This window comes from Mchenga conophoros, linkage group LG6 (genome assembly GCF_057382185.1).
Source record: "Mchenga conophoros isolate Kocher_MC1m ecotype Shallow Benthic linkage group LG6, M_conophoros_male_GT1.1, whole genome shotgun sequence".
Taxonomy (NCBI): Eukaryota; Metazoa; Chordata; class Actinopteri; order Cichliformes; family Cichlidae; genus Mchenga; species Mchenga conophoros.
In genome coordinates this window covers 2,021,785-2,036,139 of record NC_140531.1, presented here as the reverse complement: position 1 = coordinate 2,036,139, position 14,355 = coordinate 2,021,785, and the positions used below count along the sequence as shown (strand labels likewise).

The 14,355-nt window shown below is 44.1% G+C and overlaps 1 protein-coding gene across 2 annotated transcripts in view; it reads right to left on the bottom strand.

Annotated features, from left to right (window-relative positions):
* zdhhc5a (zDHHC palmitoyltransferase 5a) overlaps nucleotides 1-13,794 on the bottom strand; it is a 31,987-nt gene extending 18,193 nt beyond the window's left edge. For both annotated transcript variants that reach the window (XR_014892622.1, XM_085275802.1), the window contains exons 1-2: nucleotides 13,329-13,794; nucleotides 7,350-9,146 (exon numbers count right to left, since the gene is read on the bottom strand). Coding sequence is in view for 1 of the 2 variants with exons in the window: in XM_085275802.1 (XP_085131928.1) it covers nucleotides 7,350-7,513 (164 nt within the window). In the remaining variant the exon portion in view is untranslated. The remainder of the gene's footprint in view (nucleotides 1-7,349; nucleotides 9,147-13,328) is intronic.
* Nucleotides 13,795-14,355: the final 561 nt, after the last annotated feature.

Here is a 14,355-nt window from a genome sequence, read left to right as displayed (position 1 = left end):
AAGACCATCTCCATTTTAACTGTCATACACGGCAACATGACAGAATACAGCAGGGGAACAAAGAGTGGCAGACCAGATGATGAGCTTTTGTCAGGGTGACAGATGTTGGCCTATTTTCTCTTCACTAATCTGATGCACAGAGCTGACTGACCACCATAATGAGCCCCCCTCTCCCACGCATGCACGCCAATCTGACATATTCATGTTTCTCCTACAGAGGACACACGCCCACTATTTTTTCCTCACACTTCCTGACACACGTGCACACCAGAGTGAGGTGTTTGCAAGATTACTGATAATAGTCTGTAACCTCATTGGCTTAGCATTCTCACACTCACAGAGTCTGCTTACCCCCCTAAATGTATGCTATCATGTGTGTGGCAGGTAAGTGAACCTGTTGGGAACATCCTGGCGAGTTAAGGGGTTAATGTCAACAATGAATTGGGGGTGAGGTTGCTCAATACTCCCATGGTCCTTTTGTTCCCCTCTGGCATCACCAGTGGACGACAACATTCCCACCATGTAGCAGGGGAGGTTATCCACCCTCCACAAAGCACACAACGTGCACATGGCACAGTGTTTATAGCTTTGGGACAAAAACCACCAGTGGGATAAAATAAATACATACTGGCAGCTAGTGCTAGCCCTCAGACTCCTACTAGATACACCGATGGGATCATTTCAGTGGCCGCCCAGCAGCCAATGACTCCATTGGCCTTTTACAGGTAAGAGGCAAAAATGGAAACAAGTGTCTCTGCAGATGCACCGTCACACTACAGTGGAGCACTGAAGTACATCACACACAAAATTCCTCTGCTTTCTTTTATTTGATGATGATAGGCCAGTGCCACACACACACACACACACACACACACACACACACGTTTTGTGTGTCTGGGCAGGAGGAAACCGTACCAATGCAGATTGAAATTATCATCATCATTGTAATACAGTGTTGTTATAGTCATAATTATTATTATTAAAACTAGAATGCATTAGAGGAGCAGTGAAATTGAAATGGTCTGGACTAGCGAGCTACCACTGCTTACTTTGACCATCAATGATTTGTGACGCGGCGTCCATCAGCACAACCCTAACTGGACGTGCTGGGCCTCATTCATTAACGTGTGCACAGAAATGTTCTCGCTCTGCACGCACACGTAAACCAACAGCTGTGTTCGTGAAACCTGCTCATCACCAACTCTGTTCCCACCACCATGGATATGCTAGTGAGTGAGAATCATTCTGAGTGGATCGTCTGTGGTACTGGCAGTATTTAGCTACGTGCTGTGGCTCAGGTACAAAAAAGAAGAAGAGTTTGAATCAAAGTTGATTATTGAACAAGATTAAGTGTCGGGCTGGGCGTCGTCACTGATTTCTACCACTGATCCAATTCTGATTCACAAGCTCCCGATTCGATTCAGAAATATTATAACTCTGATCATTTATCAGTACATGTCCACATTTTTGTATCTGTGTATACAAACAAAGCTGACGCTGTGAGACTTCAGAGGTGTGAACATCACAGCAGATGTCTTTGTGTCAAAGGAACTGAGGATAAAACATGAAGGAGATTTTCCTGGCCTGGCTTTTATAGCAGATAATAAATCCACCAATCAACATCTGAACATTAGCTGATGCTGCTGAAGAGAAGCGGAGCAAAGTTACAGAGTTTGATCAGAGACACAGCTGAGAGTTTGTAATTTGGTATAATTTTTAAAAGTTTACATTTCTTTGACAACAGTAGGCTGATGCTTAATAAGCAGAGAGTAATGCAGAAACAGATCTGAGGCGGGAAACTGTTCTTGAAGTACAGAGAGAGCTGTGCAGGAAGTGTGATTTTATCGTGGTGGAAGCAAAACAGCAAAGGTCCGAGATGACGATGCTTATCAAACATGAAGTGTAGTTTGGATCTCCTTTTGCTGCGGGTTCAGTCAGTTTTAGTCGGAGTTACTCAACCTGCAGCATCAGAATCTGTGAGATGTCTGCGTTCAGCACCCGACGTGTCCACGATCCACGCTGTGGACTCCGTGGACTACCGGCGCTCATTTCCTGTTTTAGCTGTTCGCCGGTTGTTGACGTAGTTTTGTGAGCTTTAAGCTGAGATTCTGGCATTTCTGACAAAATACATTTATATTTAAAAATCGATTCAGGATTTATTGAATCGATGTCACTTTATTCAAACTAAAATCGATTTTTAAACCCGCCCCTTATTCACTGACCACCTGAATGAAGAGCAGGCAGGAAGCAGAAGATTAAAGACCAGTGCTCCCAACATTCATAAGAAGAGGAGCGACTCTGGTTTTATATGTTAAACATTAGGGAGGAACACATGAGCATGAGAGTGTGAAATGGTTGGTAATCCTGCTGAAGCAGAACAACACGGCCGCTCTTTGGAACATGTTACAGGTATGCACTCCGTTTACATGTGATAGTCACATTTGACTTAATTACTCACGTACGGCTGGAAAAAACACTTTAAAATGTTCATTAGTTTAAGTTAAACAATGACTTTTGGCTCCCAGGTTGCTGCATGAAATATTCATGCTCAGTTTGTGTGCACTCGTTTGTCTATTTGCCTAACTTTTAATGTCAGAGAGAGTGACATACGTGCCACAGGGTGCTGAAGAGTTTAGAAAAGAGTTTTAAACCTCATGTTTGGTCATAAATGAATCTCTACGTCCTGCATGTGCAGCCAAAACCAAATGTAATGATTGCATCTGATATTTTCATCATAATATAACTAATTAACGCATTTACACAAATTAATCTGCCATCACAGTCAATGCGATTAAAATTTTTCACACATTTAACGCATCTGGAGTGCAGAATGCCTCAAAATCCCTGAAATGTTTCTGTCAGCGCATTTCATGCAGTTTGTCCAAGTACAGTTACCTCCCCACATGCCCGACTGGGCAATAGGTCTGGTAGTGACGGGCAACTGAACCAATCAACTCAGTAGGAAGATGATAAACGCACATCAGCCCTCTCGATTGGACATTTGAGCATTAAAACAAATAAGACGGAACAGTCGGCTGATATAAAGTATTATGCACATTGTGCAAGAAGGAATTTTCTTTTCACCGAATCACTTCCAGCTTAAAATATCACATTGACACGAAGCACACGTTAGCCGGGGATGCTGCTAGCACTTTGCGACAAACCACTCAGGGAGCATCGGGGACTCAGTAAGTCTACCTCGGACACTGACTGACGCCAAGTGCATCGCAACAAACTGCAGACGTGTTAATATCACTGAGAACAGGCGCTTTACACAGCTTTGGTTTAGGGCTGGGCGATATATCGAGGTTTTTAAAAAAATATTGATATATTTTCATACGAGATATAAGATGTGACAATATCCTTCATATCGATATAGTCTATGTTACGTTATAATTATACTTGTGGAGCCACAAGTTTGCCTCTCTTTCGTCCACTTTTGTCTCTACGCAACGTTACTGAGCCTCGCCTCTCCTGCACTGAACACAACTCCCCCTTCTCCCCCATCGCTTCACCTGCAGGCAAGGACAAGATGGAGACGGCAAATCTCCGTTAACGAGTTACCGCGGATCGCCCCGTGCGTGGGGCTGGACGGCGTCAACGTGTTAGTGAGCTAACCGCGCTAACGACATGCATGGCCTAAAATCGACAGCGCGCCTTATGTATGAATTCTGGTTGTGCTTACTGACCGCAAACCGTTTTTATGTGATACATGGCGCTCAGCAATCTGTCAATAAATGTTTTAGTTCGACTTTGCTAAGCTACGGAGCTGCAGCGCTTGATGGATTGTCGGAGCATTACGGCTACCGTAGTAGTGATGTTTCGGTCGCGAACGAAACGGCTCTTAGAGCCGGGTCTTTGACGTGAGCCGGCTCCTTATTGGGAGCCGTGGGTTTTTTTTTTCTTTTTTCTTTCTCACCCTCCCTCTCTCTCTCCCTCTCGCACTTTTTTCCGCTTCACTCCGCATGCGAGCCGTGTGCTTTACGCTGGGCAGAGGGGGGAGGGGCGGTAGTTACACTGTTACACTCGCAGTAGCACAGAGAGAGAGAGAGAGGCAGGGACAACAACGTCCCATTAGAAAGGTATAGTAATCATCCACAGCTATTTTCAGTTGCAGGTGATAAAGGATTCAGAAAGTTTATTCATGCAGGCCCATATGACAGAGAATGTGCATCTTCTTTTTGTTTTCATATTGTAATTTATACTTAATTGTGTTGTGGTTTGCAGTGTTTTGTGTTGTTTCACTTTAAATTTGTTTAAAAGAAAAAAGCTGAAAATTTAAATAGTTAAAAGTTGAAATGTGAATAGTTGGTTTTTGTATTATATGATTTATTTATTACATTTTATGTAGAGTGGATAAATAAAAGTATATTTACGGTGGCCCCTAGAGACAAAGCACATACAAACTCCGCAGCAAAACACAACAGAAGTGCTCCAGGATGCTAGGGGGCAGTGTTGAGCTTTTGTTACCTAGTGGCTACACAAGCCAGCAAGTACCAACGACCTGATCTGGTGTGTGGTAGTAACAGGTAAATGAACTTTTTTTTTTTTTTTTTTTATTATTATTTGAATATATATGAGTGCTTGTGTACAAATACACAAACAATACACACATGCTTTCAATTGTGTAATTTAAGTAGCTCTGTTTTGGAAGTTCAGTTAACGCTAGGGATGTGTTTTGGAGTTTGTACGTGCTTTGTCTCTAGGGGCCACCGCATATATTTATATATAAACATATATAAATAAAACCACTTTTTTTACATTAGTAATTCCTTTTGTGCATAATTTTATATTATTGTTAATAATAAATTAAAGCAAAGAACAACCTGAAGAGCCGGTTCGGAGCTGAAAGAGCCGGTTCTCTAAAAAGAGCCGGAAATCCCATCACTAGTAACCATGTCTCCATACAGAGTTCGTCACGCAACGTCAAAGGTATGTGCCTTTTTCCACGTCACGCTGTGGCCACGTTATTGTTTACATGAGATGAACTGCAGAATGGCAGATATTCAGGGGTCCGTTCTTCGTACCTCGCTTACTACATCCAAGATCAAATCATCGCGCTAACTTTGAGCTCTCTATTCCGGTTCTCCAAACACACCTGTTGTTGACGATTAGTACAGCTGGATGAAGTAATGTGAGATCACTGGGTGGCTTAACAGGGGCTACGCATCGATAGTAGAAACATTGATCGGCAACCCTTTGATTGGTCGGCGAAAATGTCGAAGGAGCGCGCTCAGTATTTTCCGGCAGCAGAGCAAGAACTCTTGAGTGAGGGATTTCAGGAGTTTCAGAGTTTAATTAAAACGCAAGGGAACACTGCAAAGGCTGCAAAAGCAAGGAGAGAGGGCTGGCAGGAAGTTGCTGACAAATTAAACTCGTAAGTGATTTAATAATAACAATAATAATGGAGTGGATTTATATAGCGCTTTTCAAGGCACCCAAAGCGCTTCACAATGCCACTATTCAGTCACTCTCACATTCACACACTGGTGGAGGCAGCTACAGTTGTAGCCACAGCTGCCCTGCGGCAGACTGACAGAAGCCAGGCTGCCATATCGTGCCATCGGCCCCTCTGACCAACACCAGTAGGCGGTAGGGTAAATTTATTATATTATATTATATTATATTATATTATATCATATTATATTATATTACATTATATCCTTTCACATTAGAGCCACAACAGGACCCACTAGAACATGGGAACAAGTAAAAGTGAAATATAAGAATATTCTACAGAATGGTAATATTTATCACTTATATTGCTTTTCGTCTCTTGGAAAGAGACCCTGAAATAATCTGTTTGTTTGTTTATAACAGCAACCAAGAAAGGGCAGAGCAAAAAAAAGACAGGTGGTGGTCCTGCACCCCCCCTTGTCAACAAGTTGGTTAATAAGTAAATAATACCCTCACGGGAAAATCGATATCTCTCAATGAGCACACTGTCGCGCTGAGCTAAAGGATCCTGTCTGTCCCGCAATATACGCTGAATTCTGAGGACTCTCCTTATCAATCTTGCACCTTCCGCAATGGGTGGCTCGCGTATACGGACAGGACATGGCTGCGACAGGCTTCCCAAATCCACCTTCGCTTTTATAGCCGTGGTCTCTCATCTTGATTACACGAAGTAATTTACAATTACTACTCTGAAATATGAATTACATCTGTAATAATCACATACATGTAATAGAATGTTAATAGTACATTTCCCTTTTTTAGGAAATGACCTGTATGTATCTGTGTGACATCAATAAAAGGATCAGGTGCTGCATTATCTTTAGTTACATTGATGTTATTTATTTATGGTGAAACAGTGGAAAAATATCGCTGTTGCTTTCGTATGAATGAAGCGGACATACCTGCGTGGCCGCGATCTAATCCTGTTTACATAAAGTAAACCTGCTCCCGAGCAGGTTTACGCTTACGGATCTGTTGCTATGACAGCAAGTCCCGGATGAGCTTCGGAGAACCGAACGATCCAAGATCACGCGAAATCATCAATAATCAAATCCAGCTAACTTACTTAGCGAGGTACGAAGAACGGGCCCCAGATGAACAGTATTTTGTCTCTATCTGCAGGTTTACACGCAGTTACTGTCCCTCCATTTACAAAGGCAGAGGCGTCACAGTGTGATTGTTTTACATGTGGTTGTTTTTTCCTGTGTAATAATGTTCAACATTGCATCAATACATTTTTCTCTCTGTGCAAAATGTGTTCAAAAACATAAACAGCTGTGAGATCCTGTTTGTCTGTGATTTGAACCGGGGGAACAAACTGTGTCAGGATCAGCCTGATGTTATTTGTATCCTGCTGTAACTTTACTGTATAAAGAGCAAACATCTCCAACATGTCAGGAGCAGTTAGTCATTACAACAAGTGTTTGTGAACTAAAGATCAAGAATGTGGGATCCTGTTTGTCTGTGATTTAAACAGCCCAGCGCTGCTCCTGAAGAAGGGGAACCTGCAGGGAGACCTACCTCAGCACCTGTGCAGGTGAAGCCAAAGGGCAGATGTGCTTCACCAGATTTTCTAGTCTTTGGCTCAGAATGAAGTTGGTTTGGAAACATATTCAGCGACGCTTCATCTCCTGCTTTGTGTTTGTGTGGGAGCCCCGTGCTAGCAGTGTCCAAGCATTGTTGGGGTTTTTTTTCCCCTTTTCATGCCGCGACCCCCCCCCCCCCCCCCTGCAATGGCTCTGCGCCCCCCCTAGGGGGCGGGCCCCACACTTTGGGAAGGTCTGAGCTACCCAAACATACAACGCTGACTGTAAAATAACCAAACGGAGCAATAAAACAATGGAAATGATCACAGCCCATGAACTGTGTGTGTGCGCAGTGTTTGCACTCACGTGAAACAGAAGAAGAGCGTGGTGGAGCCGACGAGGAAGAACGCTGCTGCTGACACAGGAACGTAGCGTGAAGGTCGCAGGGGTCTGCTGGACGGGACTACAGCATGAGGGAGGGGGGACGAGGATGGACCCCGCCCTCCGCTCTTACTACTACTGCCTGGCATCACTTCCTGTTAGTAGTGATGTGTGTGTCCACTAACTGCTATCCAAAGTCATTTATCATCAGCCTTAAACGTTCCCTTACGTGTACAGAGAGGGTTTGGTGTGCAGGGACTGTCGATAATAGTTGGAAGGTTTCACTTCTGAGATGGAAAAGAGAAAAATGCTTTACTGCACGCTCAGATGGGAGGAGGGCTGGATGCTTGTTATCTCAGGTTCTTAGGTCAATCCTGATCAACTGTGACAGATTAAAGTAAGCTTACAGGTCTGTGCTGTAAAAGCCTCGTTTCCCCGTCTGCCTAAAAAAAAAAAAAAAACAGGTGGGAAGACAGGCTGCACAAATAAGCCACTGAACGTAAAGAGGAAGGTGCCTGATCCACCGTGTGCCACGAGCAAACACGCTAAAGTTCTATTCTGTTTATTCCAACGTGTCAGTCAAGTATGAATACGACAGAAGGCGGTCTTTCCCAAAGGTCCCAGAACAACTGGTCCGCAAACGTCAACAAAACAAAACAAGAAAAATTGGCAAAATGATAAGAGTACAGTTTTAAATGGAGAATGGCTAATTGTGAAAAACAAAAACTATTTAGTACTTTGGTGCTGTGAAAAAACTCAAATTGTAACAGAACCTCGCAGCCTGATTGGTCCTCAAATAGGAGAAGGGTGAGCGCAGAGGCGGAGCTGTTTGGGTAGCAAGCAGTGAGAAATGTGATGAGGCTTAAAAAGAAAAGTGTGAATGAAAAATAAAGCACTGGATGAAAATGTCACTGCTTTGTGTTTTTTAAAAGCCGAGTCCTTCACATCAGCAACAAGCTCGTCCACACTAGCAAAATGTTCTCAGGTCAGGGGAACGATCCGAGGACAGGCTTTAAATTTAAAAAATGCATCAACCCCGACTGGCCTTCAGTCCAGGACTTGTATTAGAAACAGCAGTCTGTAAGCGGGCCAATGGAGTAGCCTGGTTTTCTTGTGTCGGGGCATCCCTAGACCCCGCTGGTGGCCGATTCAAACCACCACACCTGCAAGCTGCACTGTAGATGTGATCGCAAGACAGGAGGCAGTTTGTGAGTGGGTAACACTTTCCAAAACAACTGGGGGAAAATCCAGTAGACCATCCATTAGTATCCTTTTCATTAGTATTGGAAGTGTTGAGAAAGAGCCAAACAGGGAGGCCCGGGCTATGTGTAAACAGGTAGTGGTATCACATCAGCCAGCCATGGCAACACGGACCTACTCTGTTCCTCCGATGGTTTCATGGGTGTCAGTTATGCAACAGAAATGTCGGGCATCCCAGCTTCAGGCAGTTTTGTGTTTTTGTGCCCTCTCCTCCAGGGACGTCCCTCCACTTCCTTCCCTAGCAGAGCACTGAGGCATTGATAACACCCTCCCCACAACAATCCCGTGGAGGTTACAGTCTCTCCAGAGCCGTGCCCTAAAAACAACCTCAACAAGAAGGGAAAAGTGGTGCCTTTAATATGTAGGAAATAGAGGTTCCAAAGGCCAGCTGTGTACTGAGTATTCCTCAGGATGCAAACACGTTTCCTCGTCTGGTGGGTAAACAGATGAAACACTGGAACAGTAGAATCTGTCCGGAGTCACAAACAGCTGAATCCAGTCCCACGGTTGGTCAGGATGCTCCTATAGTGGTAAGAACAGGAAGAGAAACTATTATTTTCCACAGCCTTTGGGAGCTGCATTCACTGATCAGCTGTCACTGATCAATAGGATCAAACGCTGCTGCTGTGGAATTACTGACTGACTGCATTCACTTTTATTAAGAAAACAGTAACTCGAGGTGCTGCAGTCAGTGGTGCTGGAAACACTACCTCCTCAGACTGTTCTGATCAGCAGTGCTGCTTACAAATCAAATAATGAGAAGACATGTTTTATGTTTCACAGCAGGGATTTTCCCAGGGGACCAAGAACCAATTCAGGGAGTTGGGAAGTAATCCTGCATTTGGATGGGAGAAGGCAGCAAGAATGTCCATCTTATGCTGCAAGTGTAAAAATCTATGAAAAAGACAATGAGGGAACTAATCTGACAGAGTGTGACTCTCCGTGTTTAAGTGTACACTGAAACTTCAAATGGAAAGTATAATGGCAAAAACAGAAAATCATTTTATGGTCAACTTCAAAGTTTGCCCACGGACTGCAGTTGGTGCTTCCAGGGTGTGATGGCTGCACCTACAGCCACACAGTGGTAATACCCACCATGTTAGTGTGGAGGCTTATAAGTAACCTTGCATTCACATGTCTTTCTTTAAATATAGGAATTAATTTACAGGACAATAAATAACTGGTTTTGGTTTAGAGTTAATTCACATATCCACATAACGCTGCCTTCTAAAATAAGTGCGCACATTTTAGTTTACACTGTTATGTATGATTGATCTTTTTGTTTTCTGCGTTACCGTAGTTGCAGCTGTTCCAGTCCCTTGATTAGGAGCCAAGACGTGGAAAAGGGGCGGAGCGAGCTTTAAAGGAGACTACAAATTGGTTCATGCCATAACTCAGGACCATGGGGGGGGATTGGAGTTCATTATGTTTAGTTAGGTTTTGTGTGTTTTAGCCCTTCTCCTGTTTTTGTGGGCTGATCAGCCACTATTTAAGTTTCCCCTTTGTCTCCTTAAGTTAGGTCAGTTTGTTTGAGTTATCAGTTGTGTTGTCAACGTTGAGTAGAGTTTTGTTATTTTGACCTCTTTTATGGGCCCAAGATTTTGATTCTTTTTGCATGAGTTAACCAATTATGTTTTTAGGGTTAAATAAAAAATCATTTTTTTGGACTTTAACCTGTGCCTAAGTTTCCTTCACTGCTCGGTCCATCACACAGGGCCTGACGATGCTTCGTCTTGTGATAAGCTGTCAGACTGTGCTACCAAAGAGTAATTCTACCTCACAGGCCAAACCTCTGTAGCTTTACAGGTTAGTTTATGTATGTGACTTTTGTTAACTAAGTAAAAAGTGTTACTGGTAATTTGATGAGAACAGTCAAAATCTAAAAATAAGGGTCTTGGGGACAGACCGTCGCCCCCTCGGCACTGCCTGCATGTGTGTGTGCTGGCAGAACGTTGACTGGCAGCGTCACAGGCCAATCCCTGCCTTTCTGATACTGCAGCAGAGCCCAGCAACAAACTGGGAAAGCTAGTATAGGGACATGGTTTAAGATGCTGAGGCTGAATTTGATCCCCTCTTCAACCAGCTCCTCCATCACACTCGTAAAAGCTGCTGCCACTTGGAGCTCACGGCAGTTTTTTTGGTTTACAGGCATTTCCTGCCATTCCTGAAATATAGTCATGCCTTGGTTAGGACAGACTCAACAGTGGGACGCGCTCGCTCTGTGACACTGCACAGGTTAGCTTACAGTCTGATCATGTGGAGCAGCAAGGACCTACCCTCATTGGGCACAACACACTTCCTGGTGCACAGACCGGGAAAGTGGGAATCCCCTCAACGGGGAGTAGGACTAAGAGGTTTAGGAAAAGGGAACCAGCTCTGTATCCTGGACTCATCTCATGAAGGAAGCTTATGCCACATCACTGACTGGCACATTAGGTGCTGGTGGAGGCCACTGTGATGGCATACGAGTGCCAGGACTACAACTTCCTGCGTGCACGTCACACCGGAGGAATGTCGATCTCACGGACCCTTCCTGAGTGTTTCTGTGGAGGACATCAGTGCAGCAGCTCGTTGGGCATCTCCACATACAGTTGTTAGCTTACTGCCTCAGTGGGACTGTGCCCTCACTGCCACACTCAGTCTTTTGTGTGGGTTCTTGGCTTTAAGCTGACCTTTAGGGTGGACGTCAGGTTGAAGCATGTGGGTTGATGAGTTGTAGGCTTTGTAGCAGACTACAGCTCCCATACGAGATGCCCAGTGGTTACCAGAGTAAATCCGGATTTCTGGAAACTGAGTAAAGCCGGCCAGTCTGCCAGGGTCCACCTAGGCCTGAATGAGTTATATTTCAATGTCCGTCAGACTGACAATGTTTTATAATTCTCACATCAAGGTACGAGGAACCAGTTACTGGAGGTGAAAAACATTTTAGTTATATAAAAACCAGACTTGATTTAAAAAAAGAAACTGAAATGGTTTTCTAAACTTACAAAAAAAAAAAAAAAAAGACTAAATGTCTAGAGGAAATATCCTTAGTATTTGTATCTGTTAGTTTGTTAATAAAACAAATAAACTTACCCAACGAGTTGACAGACATGTTTGAGACTCTCGATGTCTACAATTACACCGTGAGTCATCTGCTTTCAAAAATCAGGTTTTTACTGTACCATCTATACTAATTTTCTTAAAAACTTTCCTCTGACACATGGCCTCCATACAGTAATGATTAAAAAGACTAAAACTAACTGAAACTAAACATCTTGAAACAATAAAAACTAAGAGGAAATAAGACAATCCACTCTGGAAACTAAAACCAAACTGAATTCAAAACAAAAAGTTTGAAAACTAACTAGAAATGATAAAACTACGATAACTGCTGTGAACAAACGTTAGCTATGAAAACTTAACAGATCACTTAAAGCCTGGATCAGTCCGTTTCTATTAGAGATTAATTGGCAGGGAAAAAACAACATCATTTTGATCGAACAAAGTTATAAAAAAAATAAATAAAATGAAAGTGCACATGTCAGGACTGCAGTATGTGGTCACCCTGAGGGAGCATTCAAAACTGTTGGATCCAAAAGCACCAGGAGTATTTCGCTAAATTCTTGAGCCACCACTCATTTCTTTACATTTTTGTGAGCAAAATGGTGCAAACACAGATGGAAATGCTTCATATAACCCACAGACAGACCTTGTACAATTCTAACAAGTTTCTCCTCTTTTCAGCAACGGGTCTTATGTAAGCTGGTCAGTACTTCACAGTGGATTCATGCTCCCATCAGGCAGAATCTCCACCCTTCAAGAAAACCTACAAGCACAATGGCACCACCTTCCATCTGAAGCAGCCTACAGCGCTGTCAGCACCTATGCACACACAGATACTGGGTGTGTATATCCTGCTGCAGTCCCAGCAGCAGACAGAGCCTTGATATATGCAAAGTGGAAAAAGGATGGCTTTTACTCAAAGATTATAATCTCCGAACACTGGCTGTGAATTGTCATTTTAATCGCGTTGAAAAAGGAAAAAACCCAGTAACGTGTCAAGTGCAGCGCGGGGATGTTCGGCTGATCCCGCAGAGCCAGGCGGCTGCCCGATTTACATGAAGGAAGCGGGCAGCGGACCAGACTCGGCCCTGCCAGGCTGGTCTTTACAGACGAACAGGGCGTCACGCTAAACGGCTCTGTGAAGCTGCCAGTGTTAACATGGTGGTCGTTATCATTACCATCCTTTCAGAGACACCGTGCAGTGGTGTCAGGGCTTCACTGCCAATACTCAGGAAGCAGAAGCTGACGGAATGTTCTGAGCCCCCGAGTGAGCGACACACAGCCCACACTGAAGCCGGGGTGGGGACGCAGAGCATTAGCCACCGAGAATGGTGCTAACGTCAAAGGGATTGGAGAAAATTTCGCTAAGATTTCAATTCCGGTGATAGCTAGCTTACACGCCTATCTTCATGAAATGAGTGGGATGGAGAAAACGAAGCCGAGCCACAGGACGCGAGAGTACGGCCACAGACACGGGCTCTGCCTTGCTACTATGAGCTATGTGGACATCTAAAAATACCATTCATACAGGCACTCCACCGACTGCTAAAGCTCAGTATAACGCTGCTGCCCGAGTAAGCATTAACATGAGCTAACCGTGAGCTACCTAGGTCTGTACTGCTTAACCCTGGCTAGCAGCTAGCTAACAATTCATCTCACCTGCGAGGTTCAGTTCCAAACACAGTAAACCCGATGTTTCACTGTTGGTCATGTTTTTTCTTCCTGCGGTTAGAATGACAGAAAAGTCGTTGTATCCGTCAGAAATCCATACTCCAGCCTTTCAGCGGTGATGGGGTCTTGTCTTGGTAGCTAGCTGTACCAGTTCCTGGCTAATTCAAAGATAAATAATCAGCTAGCAGCCCACCGATACGTCTTCCGTCATTTTACTACAGGCGGCTAGCTTGACCAACTGTTCGTAGAAGAGGCTGCTCGGTTTGTAACTTATCCAGGCCCGTGCAACGCCGAGAGGCCGCCAAATAAACGTAATCCCACAATAATTACGTGTTCTTCTCACAAATCCATAGTATTACTGGGTAACAGACTCTCAAAGAGCGACATATTTCTCAGTACTATTAAACTCTGATGCCAGCGTCCAACAGCAGACTTATCGCAATAAAAATAACAGTGATTGGACAACAGGGCTGTCAATCACCCTACAAGCGTATTGTATTCCTTCTGCACCTGCAAGCCCTCCCCAGTCCCCGCCCCCTGAACGCCGAGCGTCATGATTGCTCTTTATCGTGATAAAATTGATAGAGCAGCACAGAGCAGCACCCACACGTGTTAAAATACTTGCAGCTGAACGTTATTGTCACTGAGGCTGGATGCTACATAAGCTGAGGGTTTAATCCTTTCATGTGACACACTGACACAGTAACGTATGTTTGTTATATGTGTATGTGCACCCGTATTCTCGTTATAGGACTAACACACGCACACGCAGACACCAACAACACAAAGGAGAGATTAAATGGACAGCAGGCGCTGTGATAAGCGCACAAACAAGTCCCCCATCAGCAGCCACAGACACAAAATCGCTAATATTAAATCTAAAATCCTGCCACAGGAAAAACATAGATGCGGCTGTATTATGGCACGGTGTGTGTGTGTGTGTGTGTGTGTGTGTGTGTGTGTGTGTGTGTGTGTGTGTGTGTGTGTGTGTGTGTGTGTGTGTGTGTGTGTGCTT